The sequence below is a fragment of the Fulmarus glacialis genome, unplaced genomic scaffold (assembly GCF_000690835.1).
Source record: "Fulmarus glacialis isolate BGI_N327 unplaced genomic scaffold, ASM69083v1 scaffold39396, whole genome shotgun sequence".
Lineage (NCBI taxonomy): Eukaryota > Metazoa > Chordata > Aves > Procellariiformes > Procellariidae > Fulmarus > Fulmarus glacialis.
Genome location: NW_009218292.1, coordinates 4,351 through 29,830, shown reverse-complemented (window position 1 = coordinate 29,830; position 25,480 = coordinate 4,351). Strand labels below are relative to the sequence as shown.

At 40.6% G+C, this 25,480-nt stretch overlaps 1 protein-coding gene across 1 annotated transcript; it reads right to left on the bottom strand.

The window, feature by feature from the left end:
* Positions 1 to 192: 192 nt before the first annotated feature.
* LOC104071877 (adseverin) lies at positions 193 to 25,480 on the bottom strand (the record flags this gene model as incomplete). The annotated part of the gene is made up of 8 exons (XM_009579991.1): positions 193 to 363; positions 2,833 to 2,923; positions 3,102 to 3,223; positions 4,442 to 4,657; positions 4,859 to 4,947; positions 6,736 to 6,868; positions 9,381 to 9,473; positions 25,331 to 25,480. Coding segments are annotated over 8 exons (1,065 nt in total), but the record flags the coding sequence as incomplete, so codon positions are not given.

The following is a 25,480-nucleotide window of genomic DNA, read 5'->3' as shown; positions in this document are numbered from 1 at the left end:
TCTATGATTCTATGATTCTATGCATATTCTCTGTAATTTATTAGAAGGGTTGGTCACATAGAGCAGTGGATTTGGTTTGGAGTTCTGCATTCCTACCAGATGTGACTACCCAACAAGATTAGTCGGAGAGGCTCGTGGCAGCTATACCATTTCCCACGGGGAATAGTTGGTGTACTCAGCAGGTGACCTTACCTCCGCAATCCTGGTAATGGCTGCCAGGTTCCTGCGGATTTGGAAGAGTCGCATGGGAGGAGCAGGTTTCTGACCTTCCTTCTTGGATGTCCCATCCTTGTAGACAATAAGCGGTTTGTTTTTGAACAAGCTCAGTAAATGTGCAGGCTCTTTGCCTTGGCTGACTCGGATCTGTACATATGTAAAGAAATGCAATAAACGAAACAAAAGGACATAAGTAGTTATTTTTGGTCTTTGTTGAATAGCATAGGGGATGTTAGCCAATAATGCTAAATATGTTAGCACGAATGAAAAGTGGCAAGCTGAGATGATCTAAAAATATAGTTCCAGACACATTAAAGTTAGAGCATTTGTGAAATTTTTTGTCAATCGTGCTGACACAAAGACAAGATTCAAACTTCTAACATAATGTTTAGCTGGTTAAAATGGCTGCTATCTACTGTAATAAGAAAATCACTCTTTTTCAAAAGAACTGTCATTTCATAGAGTTTTATAAAGTGAGTTAATTCTCCTGAAAAACTATCTTGGAAGTTTAGGTGCCCTGTACTTAAGCAGAAGAGAATGGTTATTCATCCTGTTCATTATTTCTATGTGTATTTTACCTGCAAGAGGATGAAAAAGATGAGCATAAATCTATCTTGCAGAGGATAACATGGATGACAAAAATGAACTTCCATTACAGAGGCAAAAGATGTTATCACAATCTCAGAAAAACATTGAGCTATGAAGAATGACTATTCTTAGGTTAATGTATGATAAAAGTTATTTGTATACAACTGTTTGTTCTTCCTTTATAACAGTACCACCCGCCAAGGTGGAGGGCTGCGGCTTTCACTCCCGGAAAGAAAGAGGAAAAAGGGGAATGAGGCATACTGCGTAGCCATCAGAGAAGTGGAGAGCCGCAGGCCTTTAGCCGTGCCCAGTGAGGCCTGGGGCGGCTGCGGCCGGGCAGCCCGGGCTGTGGGGCAGAGCGCAGGGCAGCCCAGCGTCTGGGGCAGCGGTAGTCGTGCTGGGCAGCAGGAGCAGGTGCTTTTACTTATCTCACAGGTGGATAGACTGGTACAGTTGCCTGATAAGGATCCCTTAGGATCCCCTAGGATATCCTAGGACACGTATACTTGTAGGTGCCAAACTGCGGCAGGATTTTACAAATGGCAAAAAAAAAAAAACCCAAAACATCCAGACGAAAAAAAAACCTGCTGAGGGAAACGTATTCCTGCAAAACAAATAGGGGAACGACTTTTTAATAGTCATTTGTACTGTAGTGCCATCTAGTGACCACGACATAGTACATTTAAATCTTTCAAATAATGCTAATACAGACGGTAAGCACAGGTAATATATTCTATGTAGCCATGTACATGCATACAAATGCACACATGCATATATACATATGTGTGTGTATATATACACACATACATATATATACACATATATATATTCCTAAATTCACTGCAGGGTAAAAGTATTTTTAAGTATCATGTCCATTGCAGTGAGATGGATCTCCTTCAGCTTTAATAAAAAGGCTTTTTAAGCACATTATTATTGCCGCTGTTAGTATAATATTATTATTACTGTAGTATTAGTATTGGCCTTAGTTATGAGGCAGGACTATATTGTGCTGAACTCTGTCCAAATATAGAACATGTGTTAGGAATATTTCAAGGAGTAATTACCTAGAAGTGTTCTAATCCTTTCTTAACATAATTTCCATCATAAATCATAACTGATTAATAGTTAAAAGTATGGTCTGCCATCTAAATTAACTGTACCTTGGTGGGTGGGGAAGCCCTTTACTTTGGTAATTAAGAAATGGGAAGCACAAAATTATTTCCTATTGCCTAGAAAATCTCTGCCTGTTCCTAGTCATCTTCCAGCTCTAGTCTTTCTGGGAAAAAAGGAGACCTCTCACCTCTCCACCTACCCGCCACTCCTCACTAGTGATGAAAGGAGAGACTAGCTCATCTCGTCACACCTTTTAGCTGCCAATGTCCTGCTCCTTGCCTCGCACATCCCATTTCTGCAAGTGAGGATGTGTATCCTGCGTTCATGGAGCTGCAAGCACTATGGGATGGGAAAACCCAAGTTACGTTCCTCACTACAGCAGGGACAAGCCAGACTCTGCAGCACAGTTCCTGCAGGCTCTCCCCTTCTGGCTGTCATGTGGCTTTCATGTGTCCCAGTTTTGGCCCTCTAAAAGTCAGGTGTCTTGTCTGGGCTAAACATCACCGCTTCCTACATAATCAAAAGGAGACAGGGGAGCACGTACAGGGCTATCGCCCTGTCAGACACCTGCTTCAGAGTGAGTTGCCCTCAGAGGATCTTATCCTTCGGTCTCCACTGACCATGTACAGTTTGTAGGCAGGACTAAAACCTTATTTTTAGACACTGAAAGTAGAAGAAAAGAAAAGGCAGTTTTACGCTGTGTTATATCTCTGTTCTTTTCAACATCTGCATTCAGAAAGGATGATTTAAATGGGAAATCTCCAGTGACTTTAAAAGGAGCCCACAGTGCTTGGCTCGATACAGACCATGAGCAGTTGATATTCCCAGTCTTCAAATGCTACCTCCTCCTTTGAGTTCTCATTGACATTTGCATATATTGTATGCTCTGTTGAATTTTATCCAAAAGACACTAACCTGCACAGCCTGACCGTTCAATAACCGATCCAGCTGAACAGTCAGAAATGCAGACGCAGTCAGTTCATCTTTTGTAGTATGGGCTCCTTGCCTAAGGAAGTCAAGGAGAATGGTTAAGTCCAGTTTCAAAATAATCCAGAGCTTATCCTGCATGACAAACGCACAGTAAACAACCTTGCATTTAGACGTGGTTCTACTCAAAAGGACATAAAGTCAGCATAAAATAATATCCACATGCTGGAGGTCTGTGCAAAGCCAACCAAACATACCATGTGTAGATGATCTGCCCTTTAGGGTAAGTGTAGAGGATAATGTAGCAGTCACCACCATAGAACTGTCCATACGTCTCGGGTCCTACAGGAACTCTGCCACTGCTTTCCACACGCCAGATCTGGAGAAACACAGAAATCACTGGAGAATGCTGAACTTCATCCTGAGACTCTTCAAGAAGCAATTTATTGTGTCATTCTTTGAGTGACCCTTGTTTCTGTTCCCAAGTGTTATGGAATAAAACCAGGAAGGATTCTTCATGAAGTAGATATATAGATACACCCTGCACCCACTGGATGAATGAATAATGACCACCAACAAGCCACTGCAGTACACTTTTCTTTGTCTTGATGCTTTAATGCCACACGATCACCTCATAATGCTATGTTGAACTTACTTTCTTAACATCTTAAGATGATAATGTGGTATGAATGGCACAACATTATGAGTCATCATAGAACTATTGTATCATTTGGGAGAGGCACACTGTAGTCAGATAATACACTGTTAGGCAGATTTCTTCCTATTTGATTCACTACAGCCCAGTTCAGTTAACAACTGCTCTCCAAAAACATACTGCTAAAATTATACAGCAAAAAGTGCTTCAGATCTAAGCTGCTTTGGCTCAAGCCTACAGACCATCCCAAGTATGAGGTTAGAAACCTAGAAAATATACCAATGAGACTGTAGATATTTATCTTTTTATTCCAGAATCCCAACATGCAGACCTGTATTCAACAGGCTGTGTTGGTACAATGCCAAACCAGCCCTGTATAGTCCAAAGATGGAGTGCAGTGGATATGGATAGATTCCTGCAGTGGGATATGGATAGATCTAGAAAGACTGTACAGTCAGTCATCTTTTTCTCTCTAAATCCAGGTTACCTGAGAGACACACTAGGGACAAAGAAGATTCCTCTAGAAAGCAGACTGGATACATACATAAAGACACGGAACGAATTTCTGACTCCAAGGGCAAGTTTTCCCATTCCAGATTTCAAGCTGATGTGAGCTAGAAGTTTTTCTTTAGGCTAAGGATCATATTTAAAGTATATCTTGAAGAAGTATTGCGTAGAAGGGGAAATGTTTCTGCTGTTTGATTTCTATTGATGACTGGTAAAACATCTTTCATAAGCTCCAAAAAAACATGACCTGGCATACATGATAAAGAGATTCACTTTCTACTTCAAAGTACCTTTTCTGATGGTAGAAGTAACACTGTCACTAACGTAGTGTTACTCTACACAACAGTGTAAATGGCAAAACATAGAGTAGCAGCTTATCCTGTAACAAAATAAGCTACGTAAGTAGAATACAATTTAATACAACACAAAAATTACCTCTACTTTCCCTGAACCGTCATCTACCATGTTATGCTGGGCAGCCATTTGTGGAGACTCATGTAACTTGGTAGCATCAAATTCAATCTGCTCAATTTTAGCCACTCTCTCTGTGACATATACTTTGCCAAAGCCATCACTTTGATCTTTATCCTTCCAGTCTTTGAAAAATTGTTTGAAAATTGGCGTTTCACCTCCTTCAGGAAGGACTTGAATCTGAAATGAAGCAAGACGCATGAAATGGAAGGAAAACAAAACTGACACGATTACTCGAACAGAAACTTTTCTGAATTATCTGTTAGTCAAACATTGCCCTTATGTCTTTTAAGTCCTTAATTTTTTTTTTTTTCTGATTTAAAAATAAAATCTTTAACAGAGCTCATGCTCTTCTGGTGTCATCTCATAAATAGATCTCACCTGTGTGTTGGCAGGATAATTCATCTCCTGTATGAATTGTTCAGCATTCTTCATGGCAGCTTTTCTCTCTTGTGGGTTAGCATCCTTGCCTGGTTAAAACAGAAGGATAACAATACATGAGAAAGGGCAATGAGCTCACAGATCCTGCAAAAACAAGATGTCCTTGAGGCAGGTTCTCTTTGACATTGCTCTTGCCTCAGTCTTGAACAAACACAAATGCTGGACATAGCATGAGCAATAAGATTGACACAAAGTTGAATGGCCAAAACAGCCACCTCAGTGGCTTTGAAAATGGTTAAAATAAAAGTTAAAAAAAAAAAAAGAAAAAAGGCGGCATTGTTTTTTGCTTTGTGTGCATTTCTATCAAAAACTGCTGTCATAGTATCTGCTTGGTTCAAGGTACAAGAACACCCTGGTTCTTTTCTCTGAATCTTCCCTTGCTGGGCTGCAATGTGGTAAATAAAGCTGCTGTCCAGAACTGCTGTCACTTCTTTAGGCAGTGCCACAGTCCGAGTAAAAGAAACTCCCATTTCATCTGGCTGGGCTGTGCAATTTACCACCACCCTTCCCCATCCATTGCTCCTTGTTCAGCCTTGCTCAGTGTTACACATGAAAGTCTCTGTGGGATGATATTGTGTATCAGGTCTGTGTCCCAGCTGTCTGTCATTGACTATACTCCAAAGACCTCTTAGTCTAATAAGATGCTCTGATAAGCTCTTCATTGTATTCCATTTTGAATGAGACTATTAGCGAAGTAATTTGCACTCCTCAGCTTAGTGGTCTGAAGATTTCCAGCAGAGATGATAACTGCAGCCTCCCAGTGCAAGGGCGAGACTCACAGACTGACGGGGTTTTTCTACACATTATTGTTACCCACACTAACAAAGTGAGGATGCACAGGGGAGCACATAGGGCCACATTCAAAGGGCCTAAATTGTATTTTATTTATTTTATGCCTGATCCTATTAGCTTGGTTCTTCTAGGAGCTGTCAGGTAGAGAGTAAAAACCAGGAATCAGGGGGTCAGGTAGACCTTACGCCATCTGAGCACAATGCTCCCAAAATTCTCTCTTTTAAAGGATGTTTCCCTAACTGCAAAGGAAGTTTTCAAGCAAAATGCTTACAATGCTTCCTGGACTTACTTCAGCAGTTTGACAACTGCATCGATTAATTATTTGCTATTGCACATGGTAAAAAGAAATGCAAACGCCACAGAAAAATTAATACACTGCCTCAGGCAAAAAAAGGGGAAATACTCAGCACTGGATGCAATGGCAGCACCACAACAATCCGGCTACAAGGTGTCCAGACCGAATTCCCCAGTAGTATTCTGGGAAATGTTCAAAGCAATTGCAGACACTCCTACAAGCATTGATGATACCACAGAGAAATATTCACAAGAAAAAAAGAAGCATCAAAGTATTTGCAAGCTTATGCTTTTAGTTGATGCCTGGGACACTCACCTTTCAATTTCACACCTCTCTGGAGCAATGTATGGAAATATAGTATCTACCCTTTATCAAAACTTCAGTGTCCAGATTTTGTCCCAGAAGATAGGGATTTGAAGACAATACACTAGAACTTCTAGAACTTCTAGAATTCTTTATGTTTGCTTTGTAATTGCCATTTAGATAAGCATTTAAGCACCCAAGCTTACAGATACCTCAAAAATAGCCAGGATCCTTAGACAAGACTCGGTCTTGAGGCCCTTACCCAAGTGAGCAAGCCCTGTCCACTGACCACACCAAGAAAGAATTGTGTGCAGGGTACTGTGTCCACAGCCAGTATTAAATTCTTGCTAGTGTCCCGAGGGTGTTGTGTCAACTCCTTAGATATGTCTGTGTAGCTTCTTCTTTTGCAACAGAAGTAATCTCTTACCTTTCCACACAAAGATCTTCTTTGCAGCGCCGTTGTCCAAAATGAAGCACTCCTCAGATAAAAGCATAGCCATGGAGAAGGGGTTTTCCTCTGCTACCATGGACACCTTCATGCATCCACTTGCATCTGACACCTAAGAAAGCAATCATTTCAAATTTAGATCAACTCTGGCTTTTACAACCGAATTAATTTCTGCTCCCAAAATCACTATAAAAATCAGTCGCCATTCCTATATAAATGGATGTATGGAATTTGTGTGCTGCTGGAAAGTAAGGTAGGCTAATGATTTTTTTTGTTGTTTGATTTCATTTTACATCCAATAGAGGGAGATGTAGTGTTAATTTTAGTGAGTTTGTTGGATCACTGTCTCACAACTTCTTAAAATAAATCTGTTTTTCTTCCACTTTCAGTTCAACTGCTCATTCAGTGAACACCTCACAGTTAAAAATACGTATTTTCTTCAGCCCCTCCTATATGCTCAGCTGAACTGCTGGAGTCCCTAGGTGTCATCTTCTGCTACCAAGCAACCCGCACTGAAGCCAAAGCTGCATGTACATGCTGAGCAAGAGCATTTGAAGTAATAATAAAATAGTCCTACACTGATATTTACAAGTGAAATACCTTGTATTTCATATACCTTATAACCTACAATTCTTTAATTGGAAACTGTAATATAAGACCTGTTGCAGAATCTGATCTGTAACCTCTACCACCACTGTAAGCTCATGTAGACCTTTAAAACCTTTTAAAATTCACTCCTGCATGGCTGAAAAGGCCAGTTATTACTACTGAAGAGAAGTTATTACTATTGTAGTAACTTGTCTAACAGTCTTTATTTCCTTTCATAATTGAATATTAATTTTAAATACACCATTATATCTTATATTGTATATTATGGGAGCACAAGATGGAAATTACCACTGCATACAACAGATAAAAATCAACTATTATACCTAATCTGAGGGCTCACCGTAGACCTGTCTTCTGACTTTGACACTCACTGTTACATTGCAGCACATTTAGCTAACAGAGCTCTGTTAGCAGGACCTGTGTACTTAGAGGAATTTATTAGATATCCACAGAATTTTCTCAGAGTTAAGATTCCAAAATTCACTGCAAGCACTTTTCTCTTCTCTGGTATTGTCTTACTACAATTTTCTTGATCACACATGCAGGCCTTCTTTTTCTTCTTTTTTTTTTTTTTCCTTTTCCTAAAACCCTGCTATAAAGATAAATATGTGCCAGATTATTTTGCAAGAATGGAAAGATTAATGGGAACTAAACACAGCACATAGACAACAAGGTCTAAAAATGGCCTTGTAACAATGATCACCTCATATAGGCTTCTTGTAAAGCCCAGCCACACATATGGGCAGGGGAAGAATCACGTAACAGGCAGGGAGAGAGGTGGCTCCATCCTGCTGTGGTCTGTGGGATGCAGGAGCTGCGGAGGGAGTGACTCGCCCTCTCTCACACGTCACAGCAGCTTCGAAGCTATGTAGATGGCACCTAAAAAGTCACACACATGGGGATCCAGTAGCACTTAGTGGTGTCAGAGCGTTGCCACTTGTTGACCAAACCCTTCTTGTTAAGTGACTATGGGGAATGGAAGAAAGTACATTGAATGCCAGTAAAAGATTCTTTTTTGTCACACAAGGCAACCTCATTGCGTGAGCCAGAGCACAAAGTGCTGAAGAGAAAGGTCCAGATCTCAATGCTAATGAGAGCTTGTAAAAAAAAAATTCTTCTTGCAGTCTTCAGGAGAAAATAATCTTTTTTTATTGGGAGTGGGGAGGATAAAGTCTTTTCTAGATTTCATTAAAAACATCCCCCTTTCCCAAATACTTTCTCACTTCTTTTCTCAAGTGGGAGAATATGAAAGAAAGGGGAGCTGTGAAAAAAAAAAAAAAAAGAGAGAAAATACAGGCCTGGAAATAGTTTGGTTTTTTTTCAGAAAAAGAAATAGTTGTGTAGCCTTGTATATAGGTAAGATACTGTATTGTTAGTTCGAAGAATAAATTCCATGCCTCTTCTAGGAAAAGGCAATATGCCTTGCATGATGTGAGGAAAATCATAACTTTACTGAATGTAATCATAAAACTCCTACTGATTTAAATGGAGTAAATATTTAATCCATTTTGTTTACAGGTAATTGTTTCTGGCAGTGGCACTGTCCTAGTCAGTGTTAAGCCATTGCAGGTGAGGAAGGAGGAAAAGGGCACTGCAAATTAAAGGAGTTTTGCATTCAAATTTCTTTGGATTTATACATAAAATATAACATAACTGTCCATATCTCAAACTTTGCTAAGAATAAATAAATCATATATGACTACTAAAACTCTCACAGTTAAAATCAAGAGACAGGAAATATAGTTTGATTTAAGACCAGTTAATTCTTCTTTGACCTGCACTGAGTGGTTCGTAGGCCATGCTTGTTTCCTGAGTAAACAGGACTGTAATCCTTTTTTTTTCCTCAAATTACCTGGGCTGTCTTGATTGACATCCTTTGAGAAACTTGTCCATTGGCTGCAAATCAACTAACACAACTCCAGTTCTGTAACTGAAGCCAGAACTCCATGTATGAGGGATGAATGAATGCATGAATGCTGTTGAGTGTACTGTACTAAAATAAATAAATAAATTACCATATATAGTTTAGCGCTTCTCCTGTTTGTAATATCTGCCAGCTCATCATCATCATCATCACACTCGGGAAGCGCTGGCTTGCTCCCTAAAACCTGTACAACAAGACAATAACAAATTCAATGCAGAGAGAGAGTAGGTGCTGTAGTATAAATACCTAAACACTGTAATGTGTTGGCCCAGTAATTGATTAATCGGGATCATCTTTCCATATAATCCAATCTAAATCCAAACTCATGGGTGACTTGTTCACAAACATATGGATAATTTTAGATAACTGTGTCAGATCTCCAGCAGCTTTAGATCTACATGCTGTCTTTCCTGCAGGTCAACTTGCTGGTCGTCTATAGACTAGGACAGGAAATGATATATATGGAAAAGCTTTAAAGGATACATACACACACAAATACACAGAATAGAAAGGTTTATGTGATCCTATTCTATGTGTGTGTTTATATGCCTGTCTGCCCCTTTTCCTCCCGGTAACTTCTGAACTGTCGGCAAGCACATCTTACAATTTTTGGAATGACATTACTCTTAAAATGTTTAACAATACTAGAATTAAAGCTAACAAAGTGAAATATATGAATTGAAATTATATTTTAAAATATTTTAATTGACAATATAAAGTATCAGATTATGAGTTCAAAAATCTTAAAAATTACAGATTCTTAACCCCATTTTAAGGGAGGAAAATTAGCTAAGGTCTTGAAAAAATTTTATGGGGTAAGAAAAACATTTTCTTGCTCCACGACCAGAATATCGATTTTAACACTGTGGTTACATCATAGTAGTTTTACACCATAGGTAATGTTATAACAACTATCACTACAAGAAATTTACAGAGGTTCATCAAGAATATGTTACGGTCAGGTAGTCGTTATTAGATCCTAGTTACCCTTTCTTAATGATCTTTCCTTAATGATTCATATATGACCAGATGGAAGTGTTACATACAGAATATTACGGATTTCTATGAAATTATGTCCCAGAGTGAAGGTAGTAGTAATTGATACGTCTGAGTAACTAAATATTAACATCAAGTACAAGGGCAGTGACAGCCTTCCTATTGACGCAGTGCATTTCCATGTAACATGGAGTCACATGCAAAAACACTGTAAATATTTGATAAGAGGGAAGCCTGACAAAGCATACAGCTGCAAAGAATTTGGAAAAAAACCAATATAGCCTATTTTATATTTAAGATAAATCTGCCATCTGTGCAGTTTCCTGATCTGGTAAAGCCGGTAAAATAGTTAAAAAAAAAAAAAAAAAAAAGCCTTGTTAAGTGTGATTGCTGCAGTTCAAGCTAAAATATTTCACTTGTGACTTGTTGAAGACAAGAAAGTAATGCCCTGAGTGTTTAAGCTGTAGCTCTTCAGTAGCTATCAGTCAGCATTTCCTGAATTTATGCTACATGGCTGCAGATTTACTAACGTAGGTCAAGTAGGGCCACGTGTTCATAGCGGAGTGCCACCATGTTGGTGAATGGCTAAAAACAGTGGGCATATGTGACATATTGGCACAAGGTTTCTGAAAATGTTTCCCTTCCTAGATTTTGACGCTAACCAGCAGCCTACACATAAGCCATAGAGCACCATGAATAATGTTGTCTTTGTAATGCAAGGGTCAGAAAATTGCCAAATAGGCATGCATCTTTATCTGAACAGACACTGAATAGGTTTGAGGGTTTTATAACATTTGACTTTGAGTAACAATTAAGAGGGTAAAAGAGTCCTGTTAATAAAACTTCCAGAAGTCCATACTCACTAGTTCTTTGCTTAATTAGGTATTTCCAGCAAAAAAATACATGAAAAAAAATACACAAAAATTGTGATTACTGATACAGTTAAAGTTGGCGTTTTCCCTTGCCGTGCATATAGAATACCTGTGGCACCACAATTATTTTGCAGCTTTGTTGTAAGTCGCTTAAAGTGATACAAAATAAACTGGTCTTAAAATTTTCTGTTTGCCCAGGGGTCTTTGAAAACTATGTGAGTGCCACTCTGAATATTTTTAAACAAGGTTAAATAGTGCCTGTTGGTGTTTGTGAAAGCATCTTGACAGAAGCAGCCTCTCTAGTCACAGCACAGCCTAGGCGCTCCACTCTGGTGGCAATTAAACCAAGCAGCCTCTGTAATTTAAAAATTGGGCTTTAAAATTGACCCCAGCACAGTTTAGATTGCTGGCCTGACCTGTTGGTGTCTTAAAACTGCATGTAGAAATGTTTTTCTGAACTAGATAGAGAATTATTGTCAGACTCCCTAAGTCTTATCGTAGGAAATCTCAGTTCATCAGTACTGGCACAGAGAGAGGGGTAAAAACCTCCTTTGCGCAGGTGCAGTTACAGGTATGAGATGAACTGCCCTGGAAAGCGCAGAGATGTTCTGGTCCTGGGGGAATCCATTCACAATTCACTAAACAGCAGCTTGCACAGTAGTTTCTCTGGCCAAAGCTAGCCCTGTGCTTTGGCATAAGCGAGCAGAAAAAGAACATTACTCATTTTTGAAATTCTTCTGCAGTTTCTCAGACGCCCCCAAAAATAAATGGAGAAGGGTCTTGAGGGTACTCCCTTCTCCTGCATTTGAAGTCACAGTTGCTTGTAGATTTTGGTGACCCTTGTTAAGAAGGGACAAGATGTGCTTCTCCTCCCACCAGATAAGAAAATCCAGGACTTGTGAAGAGAGCTGTGCAGCCAACACAGCCGTTAGAATAAGCCTTGAATCACTAACAGGTATGTATACCTGTGTGTGTTGGTATCAAAACCAGAAGATGATACAAGGTTAAAATGACCTAAGGCATGTAAAGACACCAATTGTGAAGAGATGCAGCGTGCACTATATATACTCAATATATGAAGTTATACAGTATGAAATACATATAGTCAGTACACTTCTGTATTGCTAGGATCAACTCATGTCACTCCCAACATGCATTAATTTCAGCCAGTTTGTCTTACAGACTGGAGGATGAGACAGATCAAGGAAGGAAAAATTCTGTGCTTAAACAGAAAGCAATTTATGCTGAAAAAAATGTTAAGTTCTCTCCCAAAGAAATGCCTTCCAGAGAAGTTGTCTTTCCTCCTTCTAAGGCAAACTCCCATGCTATGGCTGAGTCCACACGCAGCCACACGTATGCCTGGATGTTATGACAACTAATAATTTTATCAATAAGATTACGAAGTGTGTATTAAACAACAACTAACTGCTGTGCTGGAATTGGGTTGTTTCATTATCTAAGCATATGGCTGGCTGAGTTACAGCTCTCCAGGGCATCTCACCTTTATACAGATAATTCTCACGTGATGCATCAAAAAGAAAACAAATCATGCCAGCTGAGACTATAGTCAAAGGCTCCCAAAGTTTTTCAGCAAGGTTCCCCAATGAAATGACTTAAAACCAACAGACAGTTTAAAGGACATTGAGTCTTCTGATTCTTATCTACATATACTCTTAGTTTCACACAAATCCTGTGGTAGCTATATACACAGGACCTTGCCCATATAATTCTCCCTATACAGACAGTCAGGCTGCTCCACTGGGTCTTTACATTTTACGACCCAGTGTACTGAAGCCCTAGGCTGGCTCTCCTGGGCTGCTCTGAGGTTCGAGACCCTGACTCGCAAACCTGCCAAGAATTCAGACCCACAAATCCACCCTACACCCCTGAAAATAGCAATGCTCTCTTGGGGATGTAAAACAGCCTAGCCACGCTTTTCCCTGGATGACTAACCATATTGGCAACTTCAAACCATACCTCTCAAAAATACACAGGTGCACACAGAGGTTTTGAAACCACTTTTAAAATCATTATTATTATTATTCTTTACTGCAGTAGGAATAATCTAAAGAATAAGCATACCCATCCCCCACTTCTTCATTCTTTGGGCTTAGCATCTTTCTTTGCGGACTCTTCATATCACTTCACCTTATCTGCCAGATAATCTAGCAGATTAAGGTGTTGAGCCACCCCTCACTCTCTGTTGCTCTACCACAGAATAATGCTTATCTTCTCCCCACCATTGCTTCCTGCGTGCAGGTTTACCAGAGTCCTGGAGAAAAGCATGAGCAACTTTGGCCCCAGCGAAGGTGCAAACAGGCGTAGCGCTGCTATTCTGCAGTGATCGCTGATGTGCATGCTCTAACCTCATGGTGTATGTGAGGTTGTTTAACCACTCGAGGCTTCATCTGCTTTACAGCTATTTCAGAATAAGACGTGCCCATAGCTGGCTACAGCAGAGCCTACCGTGCTTTACATGGCTATAGCCTAATGCCAGTTTACCTCTCAATGAGAGCATCAGACTGCCGAGTTAGTGTTGTTTTAGCAAAAGTATTCATTAACTCCACACCTTTAGATCTCATCTATGGGGGCTATAATAGGAAGTCAATCTGCATTAATTTTAAAAGTTTTGTTTTTTTAACTTCTGTTAAACCTTTGTGTTGACACTCGTAGGTTAGCGCAAGAATATCATAGTGGAAACCAACAGAACATCAGTTCCTCTAAAACAACCGCCCAAGTTCACTCTTATCTTGTGGTGAACGCAATGTAGCTTATCCTGCCTGCAAAACCATAATCCCCTTTCATATCCTCATGTGCAAGAGCTCTTCTCTGAAATATCTGCACCCCTCCAGGCAAATGCAAAATACAGAGCCAAAGCTTTTACTGACAAGTGAAATTCCACTCCATTGCCCTTAAAAAAGAATAGAAGAAATCACAGACAAAAGGTTTCTAATCTGTAGGAACGTGACAAGGTAGATAATTTAAAATAAACTCATCAAAAGAAGAAATTTAGTAAACATTGTCTTCATAACTGGAGAAGCCAGCTCTGCAGCATAAAATAGTTGATATTGATTTAATGGGAGCAAGAAGTTTGAAGAGTTCAGTGAGGCTGAAAATCCAACTAGGAAAACAATACTTGGAGAACACATCAGGTGAAGGTTAATTAAGAGAGAAAACCAGTTTTGCACCGTTTAACTTGTGTACATTAGCACTGTGTTTGTGTTTGTTCTTACTATACACAGTTTGGGTTAGGTTTCTGGGACTGCAACTGAACTATTTGTTGTGGCTGTGATCCCAAGTGTCAGATCTCAAAAACACTCAATTTCCCTTCTTTATATGCTAAGAGCAATAGAAAGAAAAGCAAGACATTTACATAGCTGAAAGCTGTCTTGTGGGCCTGACACTTTATTACTTAATACTTTTGGAAAACAATCAGGATTAGTAGCTCATAATTTACTTTCTTGCATACTCTGACATAAGCAAGTATATCCTGCTCCCGCAAACTCAAGGTATACGTGTAGGCTGTGACAGAGAATAAATCCTCCATGCAGGACAATAGGTCTGAACTATAGGCACAGCGTGAACTCACTGGTAGATAAAGGCTTAGATTTTTATTAATCTTTAAAGCAGAGAAGAATATTACACGGAATGTCTCTTTGAAATAAATACTGCCTCAAGTATCTACTCCAGTAGCCAGTAAATGGAAAAAATCCAGCAGAGAGAGGAAGGGGTGAACATGATGCAGGATGAACATGAACATGAAACAGTAACCAGCTGGCTGACCCTAGGTACCAGCGCAGGCATACACCCAGAGGATCATCAGGCAAAGGTGGCTTTAGGGCTTCGCTGCTAAAGTAACTGGCCACAGTTTCATTTCTAACCATTTTGGCTTACTGGTTCTCCTGCCAGAGCACAACCACTGCAGAGGATATTCTGGTCCAGACAAAAACGACTTTTGACATTGGTCAGATTATGAATAGCCGAATATGCTTATTTCCCTACTTATTGGAACCTGAACTCTTTCCATCAATCTGAGCAAACATTCATAGTCTTACAAAAAATTACACTCCCAATAGGAAAAAAAAAAATCCTTTCACTAAACTGCTCCCAGGTAGCTAGCAGGATTTCTGCCTAAAATTGCCTCTCACTAGCAATTCCAGCAACAACAGATGTCATTACACGCTCACCTTGAGCAGAAGACCTCCCACCTGCCTGAACAGAGACTGAAAATAAGATGGAAACAGCCACTGAAAGCGGACACAAGGATGTTTTATGCTAACAAACAGTTCAGGCACATTGTTAGGTTTTCTTGGGTTTACCATGTAATTTATCAAAAGGACTTTCTGGTACTAAGGTCTAAACCTGATCTGCACGCATTCAGCTTGCTATAAAATAGCAAAACGCATCAGTTGCTCATGGCACTTTTAACACATAAATTATGGCCTACATTTTTAGCCAGTTTCTGCTGTCTCAGGAATTTCAAATTCAAATCATAATTTTATTCATAGCTCTATGCGTAACTTCCTAAAAATAGGGCATTAGGCTTTGGCAGTTTTTCATACAATATTTGCAACTTTGCATATTTGGCTGGGATAATTTGAATATAAAGCCTTTACTGGTATGATAACGATATTCTAACATTAATTTTCCGCTCTGTGAAACAGGCCATGGATAACATGTTCACAAAAAAAGTATCTAGATCAGTTCTGAGAGTACAAATTCGATGTTCTTCACGGTTTGCCCCGAAGGTAAACCAAGCTACTTTCTGTCCTGCTGGGACGGCACAGCCGGCAGTATCTAAGCTAGCATTTACACTGAGATCGGGTGTGCATGAAATGAGTTGAGGAAACCCCCAGCCTATGTTATCTTCAAACGTCTGGCTTTTAAGATGCCTCCAAGATGAACCGTGATCCCACACTAAAGAAACTGGGAGCGTGAATGGAAGTAACTATGCAAACACAGCAGACTTTTTGTAATCATTACTGCTGCTGAACATTGAGAATTGAGCTGTTCAGCAACGTGCCTACCTGTAGCATAATTAAAAATACAATAAGTAATCACCCCTACATCTTTTTTGCATTTAAACTAATCCTTTCTACCTCATTTTTTTTTAATCTTACTCCTTTGTTACACCCTCCTCTGATACCAGCAGAAGTATTAGAAATGAGACCCAAATCCTGCAGCATTGCATGTGTGCTTGAGATGTCTGGTTTTTTCTACTTTATTGGGACATAAAATTAGGCACACACTGAAGTCTTTGTAGCTTTGCAGATCTCGCTTTGAAAGCCTTGTGGATAAAAAAACTTCGCTGCTGTATGGCAGTGCATTAAATAATGGAAATAAGTCAGTAACTAATGCCAACAGAGAGCCTCAGACACAAAGAATATTTATCTGCTAAAATCCACAAAACTCCCAGCTTTTCATTCCTTAAGCGCATCCGCTTTTGCAGCAGGGCATTTGCAGTGCCACCACGCAGGCTGGTCCCGAGGCTGTGGCAGGCTGGACTGTATCAATGTTGGGGTAAAAAGAAGAGTATGGCAAATACTCTGTGAAGCTTGAAGCAGCAGGGAATGAGCTGGAGGCAGCAGCAGGTGATGGGCAGCCAGCGACCCTGCTAGAAAACCAGTATTCCCAGGGGATCTATAGTGGCTGGAGGGAAAGGCAGGCAGCCGTGACACATAGCAGCATTAGGGCAAGCCGAGGGAGCTGCAGCAAGGTGTTTCAGCACTCAGTCCATGAGATGGGTAGGTGGAAAAAGCTACTGAGGGCACTGAAATATTTTCGCAGTGCACCGCTGGCTGTATTCACAAGCTCAGAATTTCCAGTCCCATACAGTCCAATAGATGTGGTATTCCAAGGGATCCTGTCTGGTATGACACCCAAATTCTTGCATCCAAGACAAAGCACAGATTTGGACTCCAATATTTAAGAAAGCAAATTAGCGAGTATTTTGATAGATTTTCTCTAATTTTATCTTGAAATAAATTAAATACTTATTAGGACAGAAAAAGAGAGAGAGCAAGAATGTTTCTTTCACCTGGTCGTATAGGAGATAAATCCTGCTTAGCTCTTTGAAAATCATTTCCTCCTGCTAGTTTAGGTGCCCTTCACTAACTGATTTCTGTTTTTAAATTCCTACATCTCCTCAAATTTTGTGTAAAGGAGCCAAAATGTTCAACAAAGGGACTATGATTTACAGCTCTTAAAAATTAGAAGTTGCAGCATTGATTACTGCAATATTTAAATCCATCTTATGTAATTTTATCTACCTCTTATTTTTACAGGCAAAGCCAGATAGCATCAAAGTCATAGGCAATTATGTAAGCAAAAGACCTAGCCCTAATAACCTGCTTTGCAGTAAATACAGTAATTATATTTACATATTTCTTCAGCATTACACACTCGGTGGTGGAAAAACTGAACTGATCTCACAACACATGGAACAGTTTCTTCTATACAGCTGTTCTTCACCCTTGCCCAGATGTGAGAAGATTTTTACGCCAGTGTTACATGGCCTGGATAAGGAACAGCAATCTGTGCATATGCAGACTCCTCTGAAAAAAACCTACAAAGCTTTCCTCCCTGAGCCCTTCCTGCACTGCAGAACTTTCACGAAAGAAAATTCAAAGGCAACCTTGAGCAGAGATCCCTTGAGAGTTGCTCTGCACAGGGGCTGGGATGAGGCAGACCTGGTGAGAAAAAAAAAAAAAAAAAAAAAAGAAAAAAAAATTCCTTTCGAGGTGTATTTGTCTTGGGGAAATGCGGGATTCGAGGAACTCCAGCATATCTCTGAGCTTTTTATAGAGCAAGGAAACTCTGCTCTTTCAGTTCTTCTCCATGAAATCCCCCCATTGCTAGAAAGTACACTGAAATAACTGCTAACAACTCCATGTGGAGATAACTGCTAACAACTCCTTTCTTTGGCCTTGTCTTCTTAATTATCCTCATTTAATAAATGGAAATTATAGTGGTTTTTCATCAATAGATTTCTTGATAGTCTAGCACAGAAAGGAAAAAAGCCATTACAAACTCCATTAATATTCTAACATGTAATTATAAGATTATAATTGACTAACGTGGTAACCCTGCAAGCACCACAGCTGAAGAAGAAAACATAACAAAGATGAGTGGTTTTCTCACCCACAAGAATGCAAACGAGACATGTTATAATTTAATTGCAAGCACTTCCAGAAATTCATTATGATTTTAGAAATTCACTAAAATACCTAGTATAGAAGCATCTTTCCTAGCATAAGAAATTAGGTTTTCAACCATTATTAGAGCTGTTCATAAACGATTTAGTTCATGCCATACCGTACGATATGCCTGAACATTTACCAAAGTAAATTTCTAATGCAGGCACTGAAATTTGTATTTAGAGACTTAATTAAAAGCCTGACTTTCAGATGTACTTGCTACCTGCAGCTCCTATTCAGTTCGCTGTCATTTAAGTACCTGGCTTCATGTAGCCAAGATTGAAAACTGCAGCTTGAAGAACATTATGGGTAACTCACAATGTTGCTGAAAAGTCCTCCTACTACCCTCTGCCATTCTTGGGCAAAACCCCTGCTGATTTTCTACCTCGGCTTGGGGAAATCACTGGGCCAAATGCTCAGCTAGTGCAAAGCAGCTAAGCTATACTGAAATCCAAGCCATGCGTGTTTTGTCTGAGTACAGGTTGCATAATTAAGTCCTTTAAATGGAAATTTGCATCAAGAAAAAGGACTGTCCTTAATGAAGGAGATACACTGAGTAATTAGAAATAAAACAGGATGCCCGGTTTTGACAGCTTGAAACTAGCTCCCTGCAGAGGAAGGAGTTTGTACTTTGTTTCCATATTCATAGCTCATCAAAAATTTTAATTAAACAGTGTAACGATTAATAAACTTCCACTCCTCAGATTGGACAGATATGCTGTGAAACGCGCACGAGCACGTGTAGTATTTTTCCCCCTGGACTATTTTGAGTTCGTATCCTACAAACTCTTACTGTTCAAAATGTGAAGACCCAAATTGTGTTCTTGCTGACACCTGCATATATCCAAAACCGTTCCAGTGAAGACGTGTATTTATTTTCCCGAGGGGTAAATTTGACCCATAGTTTCAAAGCAGCCTGAGAAAGTCGTATGTTCATCTGAGTAGTTTATGCAACTACAGCTAGTAGTTTTGCTATTTTCTGCCCATTAGCTTTCTTAAGTCTTTGCATTCTCATGAAAATGTAGTTAACTTTTCTGTGTGTGTCTGACTGCATAGCTGACTGAGTCTTTGCGTTGGGAACTGGTATAATTTCCATTGCCCCCACCCCTCTCTCAATGCATTCATTTTTCTTTGTATGTGACTCCTCAATACTGCCTCTGCCCTGGGACTGAAATTAATTTCTACTATTTATTTCACAAAACTCCCTGCAAGCTTGTCCATTTTTTTCCAACTGTCTCAATTTAGATAATAAAAGGTACTATTTTGGCTTACATATTCCCAAAGCCATGCATATTTTGGCCTAACGTGACTTCATTAGTGTATTTTCATATTGGGCATTTTCTTGCTAGTGAACAGGTCAGGCTGGACCATAATAGTTACATGCAATTCACAGCATATGAATTCATAGCATTTGAGTAAAACTGCGTACAAGCTACACAATTAAACAATGTTTAATCCCTTACAAATGCCTGGAATTTGATTACCTCTCCTCCTCTTCCTCCTGCATCGCCCTCACCCCTGCTGTTCCTCCACTCCTCTGTATACAAAACATATAAACCTCTCCTTAGCATGACTTGGCCTCATAATACAACCAAAAGGAAGGGAACAAGAAGAAATACAAATGTTATGAGAGCAGCAATAGCAATTTTTGCTTTTACAGAGTTGTGATGGCAGATCCTACTCTTGCTGGCTCTGGGAAAGGAGCAGGTACCAAACCGGTGGGGCAGGCGCTGCTCTTCGAGCCTTATGCAATGATCCATGTGACGGGACAGAGACTGCAGGAACCTGCCTAGCTCCTTTAGAGAAGCATGCCCTTGCACAGTCAAACCCATTTATGCTAGTCACAAGTCACAGCAAGCCTTAGTTTGTCCCAGCTACCTCACTGTGCTCTGTGCTGCCCTTGGAAATTATCTTTGTTCTGTAGCAAATAATTTTAGGGGCTTGAATTTAACAAGAAAGGAGGGGGTGGTCCTGCTCTTCTGTCCATACGCCCAGACACTTACCCAGCTAATTTAAGGTTTAGTGGAGCTTGATGTTGTGGTGATATTTGCATTATTTGGGTCTCTAGAGAAGCAGTCTGTAACTTGCATTTGCAATGGGCTCTTATTTCCTGTGCTTTTGAGATTTTATCCACATGACTGAGTTAGCACTGTGTAGTGCCATCAGTCCCTTTCCAGTTACAGAGGTAGAAAGGTGTGACTGGCTGTAATATGATCAAACCATTCCCATACCTCCGTGCATAGTGTTTATTCACACCAGAGGCAAAAACAATCATCACCGAACACAATGGCATCCAGGAATTCTCAAGATTAAGCATTTCTTAGGAGCTTGAAAGAAAAAGGAGGGAGGAGAAAGGCTGCGTTACCAGAAAGGAGGAAGAGGTTCCCTCTGTTGCTTACTATTTGAACTAGCTAAATATTTACACAAGTATTTTATGAGAATTGAGTTTGCACTCATCTGTTGTAAGGCCACTAGAACTCTAACAAAACCAGGCACACGACAACTGCAAATGCTGAGTAAACAAAAGTCGTGGCATTTTTTGCTTAAAGGCAGAAGAGTAATTTCAAAGATGCATACTAACACGATCCTTCATTTTCTTGTGGTTTTAGACTTCAGCAGTCATGTTTCTCAGGCTTTATTGTTTCAGCCATGACATCAAAAACCTCTACAAAAATGAAACAAAGGCCAAAAGCCTCAGCAGTAAAAACTGCAGCAATCACAGGCTACCAAAAGCTGCAGTTTTAAGGGAGTCATTTGTGGGGAAACAATAGAACAGTCCTGAGAAGCAGTCAGTTTTGACTGCATAGAAAACAAGAGCCATCCTGAAAAGTGTTAGCTGAACACTTCATGATTAAATAGAAGGGACAGATGCAGGGTCAATACCTAGTTTAGTTAAAACTCTGTTTAGCTTACTTTTTCATTGGCTCTTATACCCTGCAGACCGTCACAGCTGCCTGAGATACTTAAAATCTATCATGGGGAGATGAGTCTTATGTAGTCAGAACAGCACTGTCAATCTAAAAATACTAGTATCTAGTATTTCAAATTACGCAAATATAGTAAAACAAATATACTAAGACTTTCTCTTCCTCTCCCTACTTTATTTCTAGAGGTATGATACCAGATCAAGGTGTTGGTGCCTACACGTGGAGGATTGGGTGCTTTGCATCTTTCCCTTGGGTGACTCAGAACTGAATTTCTGTGTTTCCTGCATTACTGCAATCAGCTTCATCTTGCTGAATGACTAGAAAACTTACCATTGCAAGCAGTCAGAAGGACAAGCATCAGTGTCGGTGCAGTCAGCCCAAGGGGGTTTCCGACAGGGCTAACAACTGATCCTAAAAGATTTTGGTCCTAGGTTAGCTTTGAAACCATGTATTTAGTGTTCCTTTTGGTTAAAGGAAAAAAAAGACGTGTAGTTAGCTCTAACCCTAACGTGGTCACTCTAGAGCGACCAAACTGACTCAAGCATTGCTAAAGCCTATTTTTGGGTAGGTCCCATGCAGATCAAAAACTTCCTGTAACACAATTTGAACATTCAGGCCTAAGATTCAGCAGAATGAGTAACTCTATTCAGCTGTTTACGTGTGAAAATCAGAGCAGAGTTGGCATCTGGTGAATTTTACTATGGGCAACTGCGACTGTGGGGGCCAGTCACAGTTACTGAGCAGCAACAGCAGCAATTTGTCCATGGTGGTCAGTTTATTTTTTTAAATTTCCAAGGCAGCAGCCCTATACAGAACTGCTTATTTAAACCTGCCAGTCAGTACCTCACCTAAAGTGCAAACACAGAGGTGAAACTAGGTAGATTAAATACCTTTGACGTGCTTGCACAGAAAGTTTCTGCCTCATCTTCGCAGTCGAAGAGTTCTAGTGATTCCTGCAGCATCTTATGAGACCTTCTGTGCACCCACTGCAGGTCTGAGCTTTCCAGACATGCTGCGTTTCTGGAGCACGAACACAGGACGGTCACTGCGTGTTCCCAAGTGGCCCCTGGTCACTACAGCAGATGAAAAAAGGGCTTGCCCCTGTCAAAACTACTCACGTACCCAGCTTCTAGCCACTCTCCTTTCCTAGGGCGAGTAAACTGTATCATGCTGGCCTGCCACAGCAATTCATCCAGCCCTATAGCATGCTCCAGACAGCTCTCTCCCATGGGCAAATTACTCAAGCAGTGCCATCCTGTTCCCAGGTCCTTGCTAAAAATGGTAGTTGGGAGCAGACAATTGCCCTTGTCAGACTAGTTCACCTCACCAGCAGCTCCCCAGGTCCCAAGGGGAATGCGGGCTAGCCACGGAACACCAGCCCAGCACGACCACTGCAGCCACTGCTAATCCCATAGCAGGAGAGGAGAAGTCTGGCAGGGTTTGTTGAATCAGCCTGTGTGTCTTGCCTCAGTGGTGGGGTGTAGGCACAGCAGTCTTGCTTTACTGGCTGGGAGTCATGACTGTGTTTACGGAGCAGGAATAAGATCACTACCGGCTCTTTACGTTGGTACTCGTGGTGGGTATGTCAGCCCCTGCCTGGTGAACGCTTTTCTAGCAGCGCTGCACAAGCAAGTTAAGCCACTGATACGGCAGCAGATGTATTTCTAGCTCATGGGAGGGAAATTCATTCCTGACATTTATCAGAGGAGATAATTTTAGGAAATCTCATTCTGATTTCAGTGACATACCAGGTGACAAAATGAATATTAAAAGTACATAATTCTTTTCACTAGAAAATAAATCAACCTTTTTCTAAGAAAGCTGGAGATAGCAAAAATCCATCCTTCCTGATGCAGAGGGAAGAAACAAGCACAATGTTAGTTTCAGAGCAGTCAGCCTGGGCAAGTGCTACAGCAAGTTAGAGACAATTTTGTGGCAGCAAGAAGATATCAAAACGAAGAACACCAGGAACTGGACACAATTTGAGCAGGAATAGGGATTAATAGCTTTTACATGTTTGTGAGGTTAACTATCCTCGTGGCTTATCAGCAGCACATTTCAGAGCTTGGACTGGTACAGCCACGGCTGAGCTGCAGACCCTGTTATGTGAGCAGCACTTCCAAAAGCAAGGCTACCCATCATGATGCAGGCTAGAAGGTAAGCCCTGGCTGCTGACAAACTCACTCACATCAGGCTCATTACAGTGGTGGCAATAAAAGCCATGAACCTACTTGCTTTGAACTACCCATTTTTCTTCCCTCTATATTCACAATCCAAAAGGAAAAGCAGAAACTTCTTCACACACTGCTGAGCAAATGAAGAAAAGATTTATTCCCTGATACAATAACAATGCACTACAGAATCAAAATGCAGCCTTGGCGTTTTTCCTGCTCTTAATCATGTGTCAAGGTTGCTACAAAACAACAGTTACACACAGCTGAAAAAGTCTGGCAAACAGATACGGGGCGAGGCCAGCATATCCCCGCCGCTCACAGCCTGTCAGGGGGAGGAGGCAGCCAGCCTCCTGACAGCCATCCCTGCGGCGGGCCTTTGTCCTTGCTGCCGCAGCACAGAAGTCTGACTTTGCATCTGCATCTGTACCTTAGTCGGATAAGAGGTGCAAAGTGCAGCTGTTCTGATCAATGCTCCCAACTCACACGTGAGCTTATCGGAAACCCCGTGCAAGAGCCTTGAGCGGTAACCCCGGGATGGGCTTGGCAGTAGGAGGCTGCTGCCAGAGGACCGTGCCAGCAGGTTCCCACGGTGCCACCCAGCCGTGGCCCGCAGCAGGCTGCAACCCAATACCGTGATTCAAGTAAGGAGCAGGAGGTTGGGCTCTAATTGTCAACCTGTGCTCTTTTCATAAAAGTTATAGGTGTAAATTATGTGCCACATCAGAGCTGATGTGAGAATTCTGTACAAGGAAGTAAAAAGCCAGATAGAGGATTTTTTTTTTTTCCCCCTTCAAAAATCTCCAGTGCACTGGGTGTCACCTCCCCTACTTCTGAGCCCAGCCACATCTGTACTCACACCCATAAGCAAAAGTCTTTGCAAACAGATGGACAGATCATCCAAAGGCATCACCACAGCTAGCATGGCGAAGGGCTGGTGGCTCAGCACCTGGCATGTTTTGCTGCTTAGGCAATAACTAGTTAGACTCCATGTGACAAAACTGAATGTAAGCACCATCAAAAATAATGGCATACCTTGCATGCACCATTAGCGTTACTTCCTGAAGTTAATCTGAAGTACAAGTTAATATTTTAATTGTACGTTTTCCATTTTATTGAAGCACTGCTTTATAACCCTGCTTCCCTCTTCCTTCTTTTTAGAGAATGAACGGAAAAAGCTTAATTTAGCACACAAATGCCAAGTAACAATGCTTTTATTAGTACGTGGCCTCTAACAACTCAGTGCTTGATAATTTTTTCAAGATCTGAAACTCCGTAAGTTGGGAAATTTTTTTTTTCACTCTACTTTGATCAGCTCACTTCTGAAATCTGAATTCTGTTTTTTGAATAAATGGTTAAACTTTCTAAACGAGGAAGGGGTTCACTAGAGTTACTAGAGTCTAGGTGCATAAGAGTTTGTAATAGAAGTGGTGATGCAAAGCAGCGTGCTTGGCCCCATGCATCTCCATGCAATTTGCTACATTTGTTGGCATCCTAGACATAGTAATTCCATGTATTTCCTCTTGTTTGGTGCTGACCACCTCGATGCTGCTCTTTCCTCATACAGAGCAGCAGATAGTGTGGTTCAGATATGAGCTCTGCTGTTAATTCAGTCACCCTACAGCTAATTCAAAAAAGCAAATATTTAGTTAAAAAAGTATTCTCAGATGATTGATTATCTCAGACTTTACTTCCCAATAAACTTAATACTGCTTGAGTAAGGAGGAAAAAGAAATGTAAACTGGCCTACCATAACCTAAATCTGAGTTCCTGGAGTCCTTGAAGAACATAAAGTTTGAGCCCAATCCTATTTAATTCCTGAGGTATAAATGCATTTTATTCACAGCTATGTCAGTAACTGGTACGCATATTACAATACCTCTATGAGCCGGTCTGGTTCACTGCCTTCTTCCACGGTAATTAATTTAGACCTTCCATTTCGTTCATTGTCCCGAATGCCAACAGCAACTTGAGTAGCCTTCAGCCGCTCGTATTTATTGCATGATGAGCCACACCACTGATAGATTTC